The following is a 21,805-nucleotide window of genomic DNA, read 5'->3' on the forward strand; positions in this document are numbered from 1 at the left end:
CATGCATGCGGGATCTAGTTCCCCAACCAGGGATCGAACCCCGGCCCCCTGCATTGGGAGTGCAAAGTCTTACTCACTGGAACACCAGGGAAGTCCCTGGAGATTCTGTCTTCAAAACAAAACAAAACAAAAACTACCTTGAACTAAAATATTTAAGAATTTATCCTCTATACCTAAATGTTATATACTTGTATTGTAAGGTATATGTATTGCCAGTTTTAAACCCCATGAGAGCAAAGACTTTATTTATTGTAATTTTTTAAAAATTGGTATGCTGGGGCTTCCCTGGTGGCGCAGTGGTTGAGAGTCCGCCTGCCGATGCAGGGGACACGGGTTCGTGTCCCGGTCTGGGAAGATCCCACATGCCGCGGAGCGGCTGGGCCCGTGAGCCATGGCCGCTGAACCTGCGCGTCCGGAGCTTGTGCTCTGCAGCGGGAGAGGCCACAACAGTGAGAGGCCCGCGTACCACAAAAAAAAAAAAAAAAAATTGGTATGCTGAAAAATGTGTTTTACTAGAGTTGAAGGGAGGGTATTTTCGAGCTTTGTTTTTCTTTCTTGGGTTTTTAGTTTTGATTACTTCATTATTGTATTATTGAGAAATGTTTTTCCAAAGTCAAAACTTATTTGCTTAAATTTTGCTGTAGAAAAGTTAAGGTGCATATTAAAGGAACTACACTCACAGTTCAGAGAAAGACTTTTAATCGGTAACACAGACACTATGATAGTCTTAAACTGTTGCTTCGTCCTCCTTCAAAGCATGTGTCCTTTATTCTCCATGAAGAAAAACAAAAGGTGTATTTTTTTTTTGAACAGACCAACCTATGATTGCTTGCTTTTTTCACTCTTAATGACAATTTTTAATGAACAGAAAATGTTAGTTTTAATGTAGATAGATGTATCAGTGTATAAAAATCTGATTTTTATGTCCCATTTTAAGACGTTTTTCCATAGCCTGAGTAATGAAGATAGTCTCCCCTATTATATTTTAGAAATTTTGTTTTGTTTTTTTGTGTTTTGTTTTGCTTTGTCTTTCACATTTAGGTTTATAATCCAACTGAAATTTATCTTTATGTGTACTATGAAATAGATGTCAGATTTAATTTTTTTCAGTATGGATATGTAATTATCCGAGCATCATGTATTTAAAAACATTTCTTTTCCTCAGTTCTCTGCCATATCAGTTTTATAATGACCAACTGTCTATAAATTCATTGACCTGGTTCTGGAATTTCTATTCTGCTAATTGCTTAGTCTACCCTTGCAACAATACAAAACTTACTATAACTTAATATAAAAATTACTGATTTACCAGAGGGCAAATCCTCCCACCTTATTGGGTTTTTTTTGTTTGTTTGTTTTGGGTTTTTTTGCGGTATGTGGGCCTCTCACTGTTGTGTCCTCTTGCGTTGCGGAGCACAGGCTCCGGACCCACAGGCTCAGCGGCCATGGCTCACAGGCCCAGCTGCTCCGCGGCATGTGGGATCCTCCCAGACCGGGGCACGAACCTGTGTCCCCTGCATCGGCAGGCGGACTCTCAACCACTGCGCCACCAGGGAAGCCCCTCCCACCTTATTCTTTTTATTTAAGAGTGGCTTGGCAATTCTGGCCTTTTGCAACCCTGGGGAAGGTTTTTTAAATAGAGCTTCAATTTCTTTAAGATTTTCTTTTTTCTTTCTTATTTTTCTAGGACTTTGTACATTTCATCTACTGTTTCAAATTTATTAGTGCATATTACTCATGTTTTTATGTCTGCAGGATCTGTAATCATGCTTCATTAATTTCTAATACTGGTTATCTGTACCTTTCATTTCTTCTTGGTAAGACTTCCTGGAGGTTTATAAATTTAATAGTTTTTTGTTCAAAGAACTTAAACAGGCCTTGTTGACTCTCAGTTGTGTGTTTTCTGTTTTATTTCTGCTCTTTATTTCCTTTCTTATAGTTTCAATGGTTTATTTTGCTGGTTTTTTCCAACTTCTTGAGAGAGGAATATATAGCTCATGTTTAGTTTTTTTTTTCTCCCTAATATATGCTCATATAAGTGTGTGTGTGTGTGTGTGTGTGTGTGTGTAATTGTATAAATTTCCCTTTAAGTAATATTATAGTAGTGTTTTGGAGATTTGCTCTGCAGTATTTTTGTCATTGAGTACAAAATGCTTTCTGATTTCTATTTTGATTTCTCCTTTGATTCATTGGTTATTAGAAGTATATTATTTGAAAACACTTGGGGACTTTCTAGTTTTCTTTATATTTTTGATTTCTACTTTAATCGTACTGTGTTCAGAGAATATATTTTCACTGTTTTTAATTTTCTTGAGACTTTATGGTCCATATGTTATGTCAGTTTTAATAAATATTCCCTTTGTGCCTGAAAAGAATGAATTTGTTAGGTGCAGAATTCAATATATGATCACTAGATCAGTTTTGTTAATCAAGTGGTTCAAATATTATGTGTCTTTATCAAATTTTTGTCTATTTTGTTATTGAGAGAGGTATGTTAAAATTTCCCATGGTGATTGTGGCTCTGTATATGTATCCTTGTAGTTTTTCCATTTTTAACGTATAGGTTTCTGAGACTTTTTTTCTGGCCACACCGCGTGGCATGCAGGATCTTAGTTCCCCAACCAGGGATCGAACCCGTGCCCCCTGCAGTGGAAGCGCAGATTCTTAGCCACTGGACGTCCAGGGAAGTCCCTGGAATTGTTATTGTGTTCTTGGTGACTTCAACCTTTTCTCGTCATCAAGTGTTCCACTATTTCTAGTAATGCTTTTTGCCCTAAAGTTTACTTTGCGGAGCACAGGCTCCGGACACGCAGGCTCAGCGGCCATGGCTCATGGGCCCAGCCGCTCCGCGGCATGTGGGATCTTCCTGGACCGGGGCACGAACCCATATCCCCTGCATCGGCAGGCGGACTCTCAACCACTGTGCCACCAGGGAAGCCCGAAGTTTACTTTGATGTTAGTATAGGTATACCACCTTTCTTTTGGCTAATGTTTTCATAGTATTTATATTTTTCTATCCTTTTTAATTAATTAATTTATTTTGGCTGCCCTGCCCGGCATATGGGGATCTTAGTTCCCTGACCTACCAGGGCTCGAACCCGTGTCTCCTGCATTGGCAGGCAGATTCTTAACCACTGCGCCACCAGGGAAGTCCCTCTATCTTTTTACTCTCAACATTTTTATATTCTTATGTTTCAGATGTGGCTTAGTAGTCATCTAGTTAAGTTTTGTGTTTGTCCAGTCTGATAATTGTTTTTAAAATTGGAACATTAGTACATTTACATTTAATATAATTATATATTTGGATTTAAAATAAATCTACCATCTTCTCAATGTGCTTTCTTTTTGTCCTGAGTGTTTCTTTTTCTCTTCTTGTGTTATTTGAATTTGTAGCCTTTTAAAAAAGTATTCCATATTCTTTATTAATTGGGAAGTTATACAATTTTCTTTTCTTTTTCTTTTTGTGATTAGCCCAGAAGTTGTGGCATGCAGCCGTGACTTACAAAAGTTTACAGGTAATTGATTCCTTTACCCTTCTGGGCAGTGCAGGGACCCTGGCAGTCTAATTCTACTTACCATTCTTCCTTCTGACTTGACTTACTATGTGTACTTTAAGTGTGTGTGTGTGTGTGTGTGTGTGAGTGTGTGTGTGTGTGTGTGTGTGTGTGTAAAACCCCATAAGATGTTATTATTTCAGACAGTGATTATTTAGATTTTATTTTTACAAGGAAAACTTTTTATTGAAGTGTAACATATAGAAAAGCATACGAATCTTAAGTGTACAGCTTGAATGAGAAAAATTGCTAGTTATATTGACCTGAATATTCCCATCGTTACAAAATTATTTCTTACATTGATTAGTAAATTTGGCCTTCTGGTTCTAAAACCTCAGTTCACTGAGTTTTATCATAAGTGTGCCCCTGTGAGCTATATCTACTTTCATTTTTCCAAGAATGCAGACTCTGGACAACCTTAGTGAATACTGTCTACTTGATGGTTTCTTTCATTGATTATTTCATTTAGTGCTAGACAGGGACCAACATTGAGTGTAGCCATGAACAAGATAGATGAGGTTCCTGTTCTACAGCTTATCATTTGTAAGTTGGGAGAGGTAAACTAGTAAATAAATGCACAAACAAGATAATATGAGTTAAGTTCCTTATATTGCCATTTTTTTCTTATTTTTCCCTGTAAGAAGTGGATCATGCTTTTCTACACTTAGACTTAAAAAGTTTTTGAGTAAAGTTAATGCTGGAAAAGCTAGTCTTATGCTAGTACTTACTTTGAACTTCCCACTGAACTGTTCTGTGAGGGTACAGATTATTTCCAAGTTATCTTTTTAAAAACATTTTTTTATTGAAGTATAGTTGATTTGTGTTAGTTTCTGGTGTAGAGCAAAGTGATTCAGTTATATATATGTATGCATGTATGTATGTATATATATTCTTTTCCAGATGGTTTATTATAGGATATTGAATATAGTTCCCTGTGCTATACAATAGGAGCTACTTACTTATTTATTTACGATTGCATTGGGTGTTCGTTGCTGCACGCGGGCTTTCTCTAGTTGGGGTGAGCGGGGGCTGCTCTTTCTTGTGGTGTGTGGGCTTCGCACTGAGGTGGCTTCTCTTGTTGCGGAGCAGGGGCTCTAGGCGTGCAAGCTTGAGTAGTTGTGGCTTGTAGGCTCAGTAGTTGTGGCTTGTGGGCTCTAGAACACAGGCTCAGTATTTGTGGCGCACGGGCTTAGTTGCTTCACGGCATGTGGGATCTTCCTGGACCAGGGATCGAACCCATGTCCCCTGCATTGGTAGGCGGATTCTTAACCACTGCGCCACCAGGGAAGTCCCTAGGACCTTTTTGTTTATTTTATATATAGTAATTTGTATCTGCTAATCCCAAACTCCTAATTTATCCCTCCCCCAGCCCCCTTTCCCCTTTGATAACCATAAGCTTGTCTTCTAAGTCTGTGAGTCTGTTTCTGTTTTGTAAATAAGTTCATTTGTATCATATTTTAGATTCGACATATAAGTGATATCATTTGGTATTTGTCTTTCTCTTTCTGACTTACTTCACTTACTTAGTATGAAAGGTCCATCCATGTTGCTGTAAATGGCATTAGTTCATTCTTTTTGATGACTGAGTAGTATTCCATTGTGTATATATACCACATCTTCTTTATCCATTCATCTGTTAATGGACATTTAGGTTGCTTCCATGTCTTGGCTAGTGCTGCAATGAACATTGGGATGCATGTATCTTTTTTAATTAGTCCAACTCGTCATTTTATCCTTAAGATACATTCATAGATGAATGTTAACTTTGTTGTAGGAATAAAATAGAAGCCCTGCTGCTATCTAAAATACTTCTAGAAATACAATCTTAGGCTGAAAGTATTTTATTTTATTTTATTTTATTTTTTTGTTGCCCTGCATGCCTTGCGGGAATCTCAGTTCCCTGAACAGGGATTGAACCCGGGCCATGGCAGTGAAAGCGTAGAATCCTAACCACTAGGCCACCAGGGAGCTTGGCTGAAAGTAGTTTTGAGAGGTAATTTAGTTTTTCTCTCCTCCAGGCAGAACCACATCTGATACTGAATCCATAAGTTCATAATGTAACCAGGAAAGAAAAGTTCCACAAAACTGGTTTACATGAGCAAAATCTCAGGCTCCAAGGAACCTGTTATGCTTGAAGAATAACCAATAGCTTTCCATCATTGTCAGATGGTATTTGTGTTTGGCAAGGTTAGGAGATGAGACTAGAAAGGCTCAGCTCAAGTTTGAATGCCTGCTAAGGATCTTTAGCTTATGGAGACTGGGGAGCCTTGGAATGTTTATAAATTGTTGAAACATACCTCTGGCAGTATAGAGGATGGACACTTTGTTTGCACGGTGCTTTATTCTCTTGTTCACCCTCTTTCAGTGGTTGTAAACTCCTTTGCGTTCAAGGCCTTACTTACATTTGTTTTTCATTCTCATCCTCCAACCTCCTTGTTTCCTAGCACTTGGAAGTTTTGGAATGAAGTGAGAAATAGTAGCCATCCAAGCATTAATATATTTGTTTATGTTTTATTCATCTTTGGTAAGAGTAGCCAGTGGGTCATTACCTTTATGTGAATATCTTTTCTGTCTTCACGTTTTGTGTAGTCAAATATTTTTTGTTTTTACTTTGGATGTCTCCATTTCATCATCCTGGAAACTCATATCATAGGTCTGATGCCTTTAATGTAAATATTATTATAAAGAAACAAAGCATATTTATTAAAAAACAACTTTTGAGCCATAGATGTGAAATTACTTATTCAGCAAATATTTTATACAACCAAATTCATTCTCCCCATTTTTGAATGTAATTGTACAAGTGTAGTTGTAGTTCTCTTCTTTTTTTTTTTAATCATCTTTATTGGAGTATGATTGCTTTACAATGGTGTGTTAGTTTCTGCTTTATAACAAAGTGAATCAGCTCTACATATACATATATCCCCATATCTTCTCCCTCTTGCATCTCCCTCCCATCCTCCCTTTCCCACTCCTCTAGGTAGTCACAAAGCACCGGGCTGATCTCCTGTGCTATGTGGCTGCTTCCCACCAGCTATCTGTTTTACATTTGGTAGTGTATATATGTCCATGTCACTCTCACTTCATCCCAGCTTACCCTTCCCCCTCCATGTGTCATCAAGTCCATTCTCTACATCTGCTTCTTTATTTCTGTCCTACCCCTAGGTTCCTCAGAACCTTTTTTTTTTTTTTAGATTCCATATATATGTGTTAGCATACGATATTTGTTTTTCTGACTGACTTCACTCTGTATGACAGAATCTAGGTCCATCCACCTCACTACAAATAACTCAATTTCATTTCTTTTTATGGCTGAGTAATATTCCATATTCGGGTTTTTTTTTTTTAAGCTTTAGGAAAAATGAAATCTTTATTCAATTAAGGTCTTTAGAGAAAGGCTACTAGCTTTATGGAACTTCAGTGTTGTTGACTAGGTTCGCTACATTGGAGTAGTGTTAGCTTGGTTTAATTGATTTTCTGTTTTGCTGTAGAATTGCATCACCTAGATGAGACATCTTGGCTGTGATATTGCAGTGAGTTTTGCTTGCAGCTGAGCTTTTTCGCTGTGGTCCCTAGGTACGTTTTTCAGGTGTCTTCATTACCATGATGGACTACAGGTAGTGTTGTTTTTGTGTGTTTGCTTGTTGTATTTTTATGCTTAACTTCTAACTAAAATCATAGCGTCTGATTTAAGGTACTGTTATTATCATAGCACATTAATCTTTTATAATGGCTTATTTTTGTGGGGAAAAATTAGAATATATAAATATCTTGTTGTCTGTTTCAGTATTATCTGACCAATATAACTGACCAGATTATGAAGCAGTTCATAAATGTTCATTTATATAGGTTGTAGAATAATTGAGACTTCTCCTTTTATGCAAACATTAGTCTTATAATCTTTGAATCCTAAGTATTCTTGAAGAGTATATTATGTGAGGAATTACTTTACCACTTACAGAAGTTATCTCTTAAATTAGTATACCTTGGTCTTCTAGAGGCCCAATAATTAGTTCCTCTAATCTTTAATAATCAGCCCCTTTTTTAGTTATCTTTGGTGCTCCAGTATTAAAATTATTATACATAGTAAAATTTACCATTTTAACTTATTTCTATGTGTACAGTTCAGTGGCATTAAGTATTTCACATTGTACAATAATCACCACAATGGATTTTATTTATCTATCTATTTATTTATTTATGGCTGTGTTGGGTCTTCGTTGATGTGCGCGGGCTTTCTCTACTTGTGGCGAGCGGGGGTTACTCTTCATTGTGGTGCGCAGGCTTCTCATTGCAGTGGCTTCTGTTGTGGAGCACAGGCTCTAGGCGTCCCTTTCATTGGCAGGAGGATTCGTAACCACTGAGTCACCAGGGAAATCCATGATAGATTTTTAATAACAGTTTTATTGAGATGAAATCATACATCACACAGCCCTTTTTTCCATGGAATCTGAGGGAGCTCTCGCAGATTTTGATTTCCCACTCAGGACTCGTATCTAGATCACCATGGTGACTGAACAGAGGTTGATGCGAGCTATTAGAGTTTTTTAATTTGTGGACCAGAAGTGATGAAACTCCAGTCGGATGTTGCCATACCGATTCCAAAAGACCATCAGGTTCTAATCAAAGTCCAAGCATGTAGTGTAAACCCAGTGGACACACAAATTCACTCTGGTACCTACAGTGGAAAACCACTTCCACCTTATACTCCTGGATTAGATGTGGCTGGGATAACAGAAGCTGTTGGAGAAAGTGTATCTGCTTTCAAGAAAAGTGACAGAGTTTTCACTACCAGCATGATCTCTGAGGGCTACGCAGAGTATGCTCTGGCAGCCAATTACCCTGTTTACACACTGCCGGAAAAACTGGACTTTAAACAAGGAGCTGCCATCAGTATCCCGTATTTTACTGCTTATTGAGCTCTGCTCCACAGTGCCTGTGTGAAAGCTGGAGAAAGTGTTCTGGTTCATGAAGCTAGTGGAGGAGTTGGGATAGCAGCATGCCAGACTGCTAGAGTTGATGGCTTAAAAGTTTTGGGCACAGCTGGTACTGAGGAAGGACAAAACACTGTTTTGCAAAATGGGGCCCACGAAGTGTTTAATCACAGAGAAACTAATTATATTGATATAATTAAGAAATCTTTTGGTGAAAAGGAGTTGATGTGATTATTGAAATGTTAACTAATGTAAATCTTAGCAATGATTTGAATCTTTGTCACATGGAGGACGAGTAATAGTTGTTGGCAGCAGAGGTCCTGTTGAAATAAACCCACGGGAGACATCATGGCAAAGGAATCTAGCATAATAGGAATTGCTCTCTATATATCCACCAAGGAGGAATTTCAGCAGTTTGCAGCAGCCCTTCAAGCCGGAATGGAAATTGGTTGGTTGAGACCAGTATTAGGTCCTCAGATTCCATTGGAGAAGGTGGCCCATGAAGATGATATGCAAAGCAGTGGGGCTACTGGAAAAATAATTCTTCTCTTAAAATGATTAATCATTTCATAGATTTCCTATGGAGTTAGAGGTCTCTTACCTCAGTTTTATGTACACTGCATTTGCTTTAATTAGTATTCATTTGATTCAGTGAGTTCCTTATATTTAAAAAAAAGATTTATAAGGGCTTCCCTGGTGGCGCAGTGGTTGAGAGTCCGCCTGCCGATGCAGGGGACACGGGTTCGTGCCCCGGTCTGGGAAGATCCCACATGCCGCGGAGCGGCTGGGCCCGTGAGCCATGGCCGCTGAGCCTGCGCATCCGGAGCCTGTGCTCCGCAATGGGAGAGGCCACAACAGTGAGAGGCCCGTGTACCACAAAAAAAAAAAGAAAAAAGAAGAAAACCGTTTCAACAGACAAGCTATTTTGCATTTCTTCACTATATATTTTATTTATAATGAAGCTCCTTTGCTTTTATCCACCACTGTTTCCCCCACCACTATTTTGCCTTTTATCTCTTCAGATTTTTAGATTTACTTTTTAATAGATTCTGATCAGTGTTAAATAATGTAGTATGTGTATTGTTCCTGACTTTACTATGATTGGTTCTAGGGTTTTGCCTTTAAGTACATAGGTATTCTTATATATAAAAAGTATTTTGGAAAAACATATACCAAAGTTGTAATGTTAGTTATGTATAGGTGGTAGGATATATGTAATTTTCACTTTGTTCTTGGTCTTTTCTGTGTTGCCCGCTTTATAACATGCATTTTGCTCTTTTATATAAAAAAGGAGGGACATTTTTCAAAACAAAGTAAAAACTGTATGTACTATTTACTAATGAAGAAATGCGTAGATCTACTCATTGCTCCAAAAAGAGACTTCTTCCCAAACATCAGTTTGCTTTTGACCAGGGTCTAGGGAAACTAGCTTTAGCTGTTCAACCTGCTATTTTAGATTCTTTAAAATAAGATGTTTGGGAGTAGGTGATTTTATGGGATTCTTCCTTCTTTGGCTCAGTTTTTTCCTCAGGTTTTCATATAGCACATGGATGGAGGACATTTAAAGAGGCCGGGATCAGGTCTCTAAAAATCAAAAGTTGAAATCAAAAGTTACTTAAATTCATACAAAAACATGAGTGACTAGGTATTGTTTTTTTTTCCTCCCCAAAGTATTTACATTTAGGAGAGCATTTGAGATATTTATTTGCTCAGTTCTTTTCCAATTGATATAATTTCTTGTATCATTTAGTATTTATTGAATCTATGCCAAGCTACTGGAGATATAGGAAAATTAGATATGGTTCTTGCCCTTGAACACTGTGCCCATTGGTAAGGATATTGGCAGTATACCACTATTGTTTACCTAGTGGCACTTTCATGTGGATTAACTTAAAAATACCAATACAAAGTAGTATGAATCTTTGGGATTGCCCTGCCAAAGAATAGAGATCTGATCCTGAAATGAGTTTCAAAACAATTTTCCATGTCATTTCATTCTTACTCTTAAACAGTCAAGTTCTTGCAGCCCTCATACCCCTCCTAGAACTCTTCATATTTAGTTTTTATGCTTCCCGAGATTAAGCTTTGATTCACTGAATGAAGTGGACCTGACCCTTATATTCCCCAGGTTACTGTCCAGGAAGTTAACTATAATTTCTTCCCAGTGTAATCCTAGTTCTTTTTGTTAGGGGTCAAGTAAATATCTGCTTACCTTTTGTGAATTAGAGATGTCAGCATAACTGATTGTTTTCCTCCATCTCTTCTCTTCATTTTCCTCACCTCTTAACTAAATAAATATTCTTTTACCTGTGCTCTCAGTTTGAGAGATTATCTTTTGTTTGTTTGGTTGGTTTTTTTTTTTTATAAGGAGGAGGAGAGGAAAAGGAAGGGGGTGGGGAAGAAGAACTTATTTAGTTGTTTTGGCTGGGCTGAGTCTTAGTTGCGGCACACGGGATCTTCGGGATCTTCGTTGCAGCAAGTTTAGTTGCAGCATGCGGGCTTATTAGTTGCAGCCTGTGGGCTTCTTAGTTGCGGCCTGTGGGCTTCTTAGTTGCAGCATGCATGTGGGATCTAGTTCCCCAACCAGGGATCAAACCCAGGCTCCCTGCATTGGGAGCGTGGAGTCTTACCCACTGGACCACCAGGAAAGTCCTGAGATTATCTGTTATTAAAGAAAGACATTTCAACAAACTCAGGCCTGTATGGTTTTTTTGTTTGTTTTTTTTTTAGTGGTTATGTAAGTATTCTCTTTATTTGTCACATAGGCCTGTATGTTTGTAAATTATTGTTAGTTGAACCATTGCAGATATTTCCCAATGAATTGAATCGCAGTTCTCTGTAAAAAAATTGCTTGAGAACCCAATTTAATGTGTTAACTGAATCAATCTTTTTTTTCCTTTTCATTTCAGTTGGAAAGACATCACTGATTACCAGATTCATGTATGACAGTTTTGACAACACCTATCAGGTATTTTGTTTATGCCAACCTACTAGTTGTCTCTTATGTGTTACAGGTCCTTTTAAAAATTCATTTATTTACATTCAGACATGGATATAAAAGCATTTTCTGTAATCTGTAAAATTCTCTATAAATACAAAGTATAACTGATGATGCTCATAGTCCTCAACTTTTTCATTTGATTTCTTTAGCTTCTCTTCCAAAATCTATTGAAAGATTATTGCTAATACCATCTGGGATAGAAGTAAGAGTGATTATAGCTATTCTCTTGGAGAGATTTCCTCCAAGTCTAGGATTCTGTGACATTTTCATCTATACTTGAAGTCAAGAATAAGTGAGTACTATAATTAGAAATCATTAACAGAAGGAGATTTGGGAAGTTCACACATATATGGAAAATTAAATAACTCATTCGTAAATAACCAGTGGGTCAAAGACAATCACAAGGGAAATTAGAAAATACTTCGAGATAAATTTTAAAAAAAACCCACAGCATACCAAAACTTATGGGATACAGCTAAAGCAGTGTTATAAGGAAAAGAATAGATACATTAAATCAGTAATTTAATCTTCTATCCTAAGAAACTAGAAAAAGAAAAGTAAACCTAAAGCAAGCAGAAGTAAAAACTACTTTAAAATGTAGGTTTTATTATTCAGGTGTGGTGAGGCCAACAGATCAGGAGATGATTGCCATTGTAAAGATAGTTTACTATACTCACAAATCTCAAGAGGAAGGGACACTCCAGGCCATATGAGGGGGGCACATGGAAGAAGTACTGGTATTGGTCAGGAGGTGAAGGGGGGGTGGGCAGGAAATGTAGGCACTAGCCTTTATTGGGATTTCTGTGGGAAGGATGGGTAAGACCAGGTAAGGAAATATAGGATTGCCTACTTTGAGTAATTTCAGTGGTCTCTGGGCTGTAGGGGCTGTTCCTAGTTGTCTGCTACTTGGCCCTAGGGTGATTAGGGCAGGGGAGTAATGACCCTGAGTGTGATAGAGGAGGTGGGTGGGGTATGGGTTTGGATTGGTTGGTTTTCATATTAAAGGCCCTCCACAGGCAAGTTTTACTTCTCTAGGAATTGGCAAACCCTGGGATGGCCAGTCCCTCCAGTATAAGGAAGGCCCCAGGTGTCAGGACAACAAAAATACAGAAAATAAAGACGTGCTTAATTCAGAAGCTGATAAAGATTAGAGCAGAAATATATGGAAGAGAGAACAGAAAAACAAGAAATTCAGTGAAACCAAAAGTGGTTCTTAGAGAAGATCAGCAAAATTGACAAACCTAAAGGTAGACTAATCAAGAAAAAAGAAGGCTCAAACTATTAAAATCAGGAGTGAAGGAGAAGACCTTACAGAAATAAACAGGATTATAAGGGAATACTGTGAACAGTTATATGCCAACAAATTAGATAACCTAGATGAAATGGATAAATTCCAAGAAAGATACAAACTATCGAAACTAACTCAAGAAGAAATAGAAAATTTGAATATACCTATAATAAGTAGATAGAGTTATCAATCAAAAAACTTCTTACAAAGAAAATCGCAGGACCAGATGGCTTCACTGGTCAATTCTATGAAATATTTAAAGAACAACACTAATACTTCGTAAACTTCCAAAAACAGAAGAAGAAATACTTCCCAACTTATCCCATGAGGTCAGTATGACTCTCATACGCAAACCAGGCAAAGACATCAAAAATAAAACTACAAACTAATATCCTTTATGAATATAAACACAATAGTCCTCAGCAAAATACTACCAAACTGAATCTGGTAACTTGTAAAAAGGTTCTATACCATTTACCAAGTAGGATTGGTAGGTTAGTACCAAGATTACAAGGTTGGTTTAACATACAGAAAGTGATGTAATACGCTATATGAATAGAATAAAGGACAAAATCAGGGGAATTCCCTGGCAGTCCAGTGGTTAGGGCTCCACACTCTCACTGCTGAGGGCCCGGGTTCAATCCCTGGTCGGGGAACTAATATCCTACAAGCCACGCAGTGCGGCCAAAAAGAAAAAAAAAAGCCACGCAGTGTGGACAAAATCACACGATTATTTCAACAGACACAGAAAAAGCATTTGACAGAATCCAGTAGCCTTTCATGATAAAAACACTTGGCAAATTAGGAATACAAGGGAACTTTCTAAATGTGATAAGGGACATCTCTATGAAAGACCCACAGCTAACATCAGACGTAATGTTTAAAGGCTGAATGCGTTCTCTTTAAGATCAAGAACAAGACAAGGATGTCTGGTCTCAGTTGCATATGTATCTAAGTTATATGTTTGTATGTATCTTAGTTTAAAATGCTTAATTGTGAAACGAAAATCAAAGAAAAAGCTAAAACGAATAAATTAGTAATCTTCATACCAGGTACTTTCACTGAGGCCCTAAGCACATTATAAATCTTTTTCTGTATTAACTTTTTTGCTGCACGGCCTGTGGGATCTTAGTTCCCCAATCAGGGGTCAAACTCACGCCCCCTGCAGTGGAAGCGCAGAGTCCTAACCACTGGACCGCCAGGAGAGTCCCTGTATCAACTTTCTGAAATATTCTTATTAAAATTTTTAAAAATCCCTTTTAATTGAAGTATTTTACATCTGTATTACTGTGTAGTTAGTATAAAAACTTGATTTCAATTATTTGTCTTAGGAGTGTATCAAATGTTGATCTGATTAAAGGAATGGTTAATTTCCATAGTAATTAACTGCCTCTGTCTCAATTATTAAACCATTTTTTATTTTTCAGAAAGCTTTTAGGGTAAATATAAAATCTGAATCCTGTCCCTTTTTTAGTATGTATTTTCCCATATTTGAAATATTTATTTTATTTCAGGGATATGCCTTCTGGTTTGAACACTAAGAAAACTGAAAAACTTGGGCATTTGTTTTCTAGGAAAAAGTTTGTCCAAATTTGTACAATTTGTCCAAAACCATCCAACTACTAAATGGTAGAACTAAGATGTAAACAAAGGTTTTTCTAATTGATCTTTGACAAAGGAGCAAAGGCAGTACAATGGAGCAAAGATAGTCTCTTCAACAAATTGTGCTGGGACAGCTGGTCATCCGCATGCAAATGAAGGTAGACACAGAGGTTATTCTCAGAATGGACCTAAACACAGACCTAAATGTAAAACTCTGTAATAAGCTACTGGAAGGTAACATTGGAGAGAACCTAGATGATCTTGCATATGGCAGTGACTTTTTAGGTACAATACCAAAGGCATGATCCATAAAAGAAGTAGTTGATAAGCTGGACTTCATTAAAATTAGAAACTTCTGCTCTGCCAAAGACAGTGTTAAGAGAATGAGAAGACAAGCCATAGATTTGCAAAAGGCACACATGACAAAAGACTTATCCAAAATATTCAGTGGGATCTTATAATCGATAGTAGTAAAGAATTATTAATTCCTTACATTTTGATAAATTTTGACAGATATGTACACCTATGAAGCTACTACTACAATCAAGATTAAGAACATTTCCATCTCACCCCCAAAGGAATTTGTTTCTAATTAAGCCTTTTATTAAAACCCATAACGATCATGAAACAGGAATGACTAAAACATAAACATGACATTTAAGAAAAGTCACTTCTTAAAAGCCAATGAATATGTATAGTATAAATTTTATTACATTCTTTTGAATATTTCAGAAATGGTTTAGTCACATCTTAAGACACTATAAAAAGAACAAGTTTAGAAATGAAAAAATAGTACAGTTAGCAAGAGTACTTCGGGTTTTTTTGGACCCGTTTATATCGGATATCCTCAATTTTCTAGGTCCCTGCAACTCTACAGCTTATAGCTTCACCTAGATGACCTCTTGCGTACCATATTTTGATTCTGAGCAATGCTTCTCTCTCTCTTCAGCAGAGAAACTATAAATACCAGTCTTAGGGACTGAAGAAAGTATTGATGTCATTGAGCCATATGTAGAAAGTTCCTGAGAGTGTTGAGCTCATATCTTTGGGAGTGGAACCAAATACCATACGCTAAAAAATTTGAACTAGAGTCAGAGTCTTAGGCTAAAGAATTATGAGCTAGAGCCTGTAGTTGGAGTCCTCTGAGTATTTCTGAAGTATTTCATTTTACCCAAGTTCTCTGTGAAATTAAGGAGATATTTCCGGCACACCTAAAGTGCTGTTGCTACTTATGCAGTAAGACTATTGCTGCTGTTCATTCAGACATTTATAAGGGCAGTGATGTTGATGGGGTGAGGTTACGTAGAATTTGAGAGATAAGGAAAGATTTTGATTCTTTGTGAAGAAGTTGTTGCTAGTGAAGCCAAAATATCATTGTACTTTGGCATTAATAGGAGATACTGATTTACAATGTAAACTACAAGTTTTTGTAAGAATTAGGTACAGTCCGAGGTATTATCTTAGTTTAGCTCTAACAGGAAAATTTGGATAATGTAGCACCCTACACCCTTACCTAGGGAAATCAGCTTGACAGCATATCAAGTATTAACTTGATATATGAAGAATTGACCATATGTCGTTAGCTGCAAACTTAGTTATCAGGTGAAGAGTTGTTCAGTGGATTATTTGAAGATTCCCTACCCCTACCTCCACCATACACACAAGAGAAAGACTTCTGAAATGAATAATTGAAGAGCTAGTCTCATAGCTAGAAATGTATTATTGAGCCGTATGTAATATATGTCTGAAACTTAGTGAAGTTTTATTTCACAAAAAAGATAAATTTTATGTAATTCATAATTCATGCCCTATTTATGATTCCTTTGCACTGAATTAATTTCATTTGAAAAAGACTAAACTGGTTGGCCAGAAGAGTCCTTAATTGACCATATTTTGGTCATTATTTCAAAGTAAAGCAAAAAATCTAAGTTATCTGGGAAAATTATTTCTAGTTAGAGAGTCTGGAAGCGTTTCTCTTAAGTTGCTCTAGCATTCACCACTTCTTTTTCTTTTACCAATTATAAACCAACAGATTTTTCTAACAGTTTCAACGATATCAGTTTGAACCATACTACATTGCTATTTTTATCATTCAAAAATGGTATAATATTGGCCATTTTATATAGTTCAGCTTAATGTAAATAAGCTCGAGAAAGATTCCCACAGTTGGAGTAGTTTAATTCTTTTATTTGAGGAAGATTATATTGCTCAGGGTAACCTTAGAGATTACTTTGAATTTAGAGAATTTCTTATTCCAAAGGCTGTTACAAATCAACAGTTAAGTTCAGGACAGCATAGATAAAACAGTGAGTTTTATTTATTTATTTTTAAAATTTTATTTACTTTTGGCTGCATTGGGTCTTCGTTGCTGCGCGCAAGCTTTCTCTAGTTGTGGCGAGCTGGGGCTACTCTTTGTTGCGGTGTGCGGGCTTCTTATTGCTGTGGCTTCTGTTGTTGCAGAGCATGGGCTCTAGGTGTGCAGGCTTCAGTAGTTGTGGCACGTGGGCTTAGTAGTTGTGGCTTGCAGGTTCAGTAGTTGTGGTGCACGGGCTTAGTTGCTCTGTGGCATGTGGGATCTTCCCGGACCAGGGATCCAACCTGTGTCCCCTGCATTGGCAGGCGGATTCTTAACCACTGCACCACCAGAGAAGTCCAAGCAGTGGGTTTTAGACACTCTAATGAACTTGTCCAGAAAGATGGTGGTGGTGAATAAATATATCCTTAATCTCTTTAAGTTAAAGCTCTAGATTATTCTATACAGAATTCTAGATTATCCGTAGAAACAAAATCCTTAACTAGATGGACTGTTTTGCTGATTCTGTGTTTGATTTGTCTTTTTATTTTTGTTTAATTTTTAATGACTTTTTTTTTTTTCCTTTTCCAGAAGTATTGTCATTTTATTTGGGGTGGGGGTGAGGTTCTTTTTTTTCATTGTGGTAAGAACACTTACATGAGATTTTACCTTCTTATTAGATTTTTAAGTGTATACAATGCAGTATTGTCATCTACATGCACAATGCTGTGCAGCAGATCTCTAGAACTTGTTCACCTTGCAGAACTAAAATTTTATGTCCATTTTAATGACTCATTTTTAAAATTCACAGACTCTACCTAGTTTCTGTCCTAATTGACAGAAATATAATATGGCACAAAGGTATCTAGGGGGAAAATGTATATACATATATTTTTTCCCACATATGTACATATATGTAAACATATTTTTAAATGGGATTCCCTTCTAAACTGGATTCTGTATCAGCATCTTCTTTCTGGGGTCGTTTTCCTTTCCTCATTCTTTTTATTTATCTCTGTTACTCAATTTTAAATTCTTTTAACTTCCCCACTCTTTTCTTCCTTTGGTCATTGCCTCTTTCAACTCATTATTTCTCTATTTTCTCTTGATAGAGAAGGCAGCAACCAGGCAACAGAGCTTTACGTGTTTGGACCACAGAAGGAAACTGATTATCATTGCTTCATACGGAAGAAAACTTGTTTTCCTTACCTAGTTAGTTTTGTATTGGAAAAATCATGTCCCATATGGAAAATCATAATGCTTATGGGTCTCTGGCTTCTGTGGCATCAGGACAGGTGACAAACCACTATTTATGGAGTCAGACAGAATAGTAGCTTACATCTGAATCTTTTATAAAATAGCTGTAGGGGTAAATAAGCACCATTCTAAGTGGAGAGCATCCAAATAAAATAGCTAAACAAGTAAAAGTTACTGTTATCTTGGCTCCAATATATTTGGATAACATTGTTCAATCTTGAATTGTGAGCTCCTTTTATAAGTACTCAGTTTAATTTGTTTTTTTTTCAAAGCAGACCCCTGCCCCCTCAAAACCAATGAATTAGTTAACATTTAAGATAATATGAAGTTGTAAATTAAGATACATGGGAGAATTTTCTCTTTGGTTTCTTCTGCAGTTATTGCCTTTTGCACTTTTTTAAGGAGATGAGCAAGAAGCAGCACTAATGTCTCATCCATCTTTTATGAAAATTTGAATTAGTTCCTCATCAGTAGCATTCAAGATGCTGGAAAAGCTGATAACGATTAGTTTCCCAGCCATCTCCTTTCTTTTCTTCCTGCTGTTGGCTTAATTCTTACAGCTGATCAACTTCTATGCTGTAGTAGCTCAGCTTGGAATAAAATTAACTAAGAAGAAGAGTAACAACAGGATGTTTTTCAGGTTAATCTTGATCTTTATGAGTTCAGTGGTATAACTGATGCCCCAAAACTAGGATAGTACAGTGCAAGGAGGGGACTGTTGTACATTTTATCATAAAGTCTGACTTTGTACTAATTGTAAAAACATTTATGTCTTGACTGTGAGATCTGAAAATGCTTGTTTCTATTTATAGCCATTAAAAATTATTTTGGGCTGTTTATAACAAACACAAAATAACATTGATAAGTGACATGAGAATTTTTTTTCATGTAAAAGAAGTCTAAAGGTAGTGTGTTTCAGCACTTGCATGGCAGCTCCATGGGCATCCAGGACCAAGACTCCTTCTAACTTTCTTTTTAACCTGATCTAATATATGACTTCCATATTGAAATTTGCTTTGGTTACTGAATGGTTCCTGGAGTTCCAGCCTTGGTAGCCACAGTTCAGGAAGAAAGACGGAGGAAAGGGGGGAAAAACCAAGAACGTACCTCCCGACTGAGTTAACCCCATTTATTTAAAGTTCAAAGAAGCCTGGAAAATGTAATTTTTTCATGGGAAAAGTATGGTTTTAAGTAAATGTTTGATTGTGTTAGTAGGGAGGAAAGGGTAGATGGATATTTGTGTAGGTAACTACCTCTGCCACACTGTCTGAGTAAATGAGGTTCTACTGGTGAGATTTCTTAAATGCAGCTATGCCACTCCTGTACACTCCTGAGGTTTGTCAATTAGATGCTCTTGCAAAGTAATTCAAGTTTATAAGCCCATTGTCCCACCCTACGGCAGATATAATTTTCAGATTGAATGTCATAAGGTGGAATTAGTACTTAGGTTGTGTATTAGTCACATAGTTTGGGATAAAGGAGGAAGCATCTTCTTCTGTTGTTGTTGTTGTTTGTTTTAAAATACAAGTCCATGTGAAAAGGAGATCAACAAAACTACTCAAAAAAAATAAAGGAGACCTAATTAAATGGAGGGACATCCCAGGTAAATAAATCAGAAAACTTAACATTGTTAAGATGTCAGTACCAACCACCCAAAGCAATCTACAAATTCAGTGCAATCCGTATCAAAATTCCTACTGCCATTTTTGTAGAAATGAAAGACCTGATCCTAATTCACCAAGATATTAATAGCCAAGGTATTATTGAAAAAGAAAAATAAAGTTGGAGGACTCACACTTCCCAATTTCAAAATTTCCTACAAAGCTACAGTAATTAAAACAGTGTGGTAATGGCATAAGGGTAGACATACAGACCAATGGAATAGGATTGAGAACCTATAAATAAATATATATATCTCTTGACAATTGATTTGCAGTAGAGGCACCAGGCCCAACCTACAGAATAGGGGGAAATATTTGAAAGTTACATATCTGATAAAGATTTAATATCCAGAATATATAAAGAACTCCTACAAATCAATAACAAAATGACAAACTCAATTTAAAGATAGGCAAAAGACTGAATAGACATTTCTCCAGAGAGGATATACAAATGACCAATAAGCACCTGAAAGCATGAAAAGATGTTTAGCATCATTAGTCATTAGAAAAATGCAAATCAAAACGACAGTAACATTTCACTTCACACCCACTAGGATGGCTATTTATATAGAAAAGGGAAAATAGGAATATATCACTAGTGGGACTTTAAAATAGCACAGCTGCTGCAGAAACTTTCCTCACAAAGTTAAGTAGAATTACCATATGGCCCAGCAATTTTACTCCTAGGTATATACCAAAAAGAATTGAAAACAGGAACTCATAGTAGCCAAAAGTGTCCATCAATAGATGAATGGATAAACAAATTGTCATATATCCATACATTGTAATTTGGTATTGCTTAATGGGTACAAAGTTTCTGTTTGGGGAGGTGAAAAAGTTTTGTAAATAGTGTTGACAGTTGTACAGTTGTGAATGTAATTAATGCCATTAAATTATACACCTAAAATAGTTAAAATGTCAAATTTTATGACAATTTAAAAATAAAACCTATCTTTATTATTTTTTTTTTAGAAAGTTTTTTTTTTTTAATATTTATTTATTTGGCTGTGCCAGGTCTTTTTTTTTGCGGTATGCAGGCCTCTCACTGTTGTGGCCTCTCTCGTTGCGGAGCACAGGCTCCAGATGCGCAGGCTCAGCGGCCATGGCTCGTGGGCCCAGCCACTCTGCGGCATGTGGGATCTTCACAGACCGGGGCACGAACCCGTATCCCCTGCATCAGCAGGCGGACTCTCAACCACTGCGCCACCAGGGAAGCCCAGAGTTGGACTTTTATTCCCAACTCCACAGCAGAAGCTTTGTGTCTTTAGACAAGTTATTTAACTTCTCTAAACCCCAATATTGTTATGTATAAAATGAGAAAAATAATGATGCTACTAGCTACTTGTAGAGATGTATTAGCATTAGAGATGATCATGTAAAGGGCTTAAAAGAATCTCTAATACACAGCAAGTGCTCAGTAGGTAGAAGCCATTATCACTGAAAATTTTGTTCATTTTTATTTGACTATGATATGTTCATATGTTTATTCATTATTTCTTCTACAATCATAATTCCCACTTGAACCCTAAACTGCTGACTGCCATTAAACTATTACTATTTTTAACTTCTTTGTTTTGTTTTGTTTTGTTTTGTTTTACAGGCAACAATTGGTATTGACTTTTTATCAAAAACAATGTACTTAGAGGATCGAACAGTGAGTAATGTTTTCAGTGTGCGATTTTCTGCAACACTCCAGGATAGAAAATTATGATCAAAACTATAATCGATGATTGTCACCATAAGAAGTACTTAGCAAAGTTGCCAAAGTTAGTTTACAGGCCTTGAGAAAAACTGTTATTATAGAGTGAGTAGTACTCAGCACTTTGAGTTTTTTATCCCCAAGTAGAATCCAAAGGGGAGAGAAAGCTGTTATTTGTAAAACTCTGATGGCCCTAGACTTGTTAAACAAAATTTTGTCTTGATTTGGAAAATTATAACAAATAGCATTGAGATAAGAATATTTTCAAGAAGAAATTAGAGCTGCTAAAGACCTTTTGAATACCACTCTTGAGGCATTCAAAAAGATTTCATTTGAATATCACACAGTTTGTGAACTTCAAGGTTTTATTTGTCAGAATATGATATGTACCAAAGTGACTATGAATAGAAAAAATTAATGTGCATTTACTTGTTAGATTTTTGTCTTCCATCTTTTGGAATACTCCTTTTAAGTGCAATATAAATCCTGTATTCTAGCCTGCTATCCCTTGAAGAG

At 36.7% G+C, this 21,805-nt stretch overlaps 1 protein-coding gene and 1 pseudogene across 3 annotated transcripts in view; both read left to right on the forward strand.

The window, feature by feature from the left end:
- RAB6A (RAB6A, member RAS oncogene family) overlaps nt 1–21,805 on the forward strand; it is a 67,658-nt gene that overhangs the window by 18,246 nt on the left and 27,607 nt on the right. For all 3 annotated transcript variants that reach the window (XM_060018300.1, XM_060018299.1, XM_060018301.1), the window contains 2 exons: nt 11,398–11,456; nt 21,191–21,244. In XM_060018300.1, coding sequence (XP_059874283.1) covers nt 11,398–11,456; nt 21,191–21,244 — 113 coding nt within the window. The remainder of the gene's footprint in view (nt 1–11,397; nt 11,457–21,190; nt 21,245–21,805) is intronic.
- LOC132429691 (zeta-crystallin pseudogene) lies at nt 7,366–9,127 on the forward strand (annotated as a pseudogene).

Source organism: Delphinus delphis, chromosome 8, assembly GCF_949987515.2.
Source record: "Delphinus delphis chromosome 8, mDelDel1.2, whole genome shotgun sequence".
In the NCBI taxonomy this organism is placed as follows: Eukaryota; Metazoa; Chordata; class Mammalia; order Artiodactyla; family Delphinidae; genus Delphinus; species Delphinus delphis.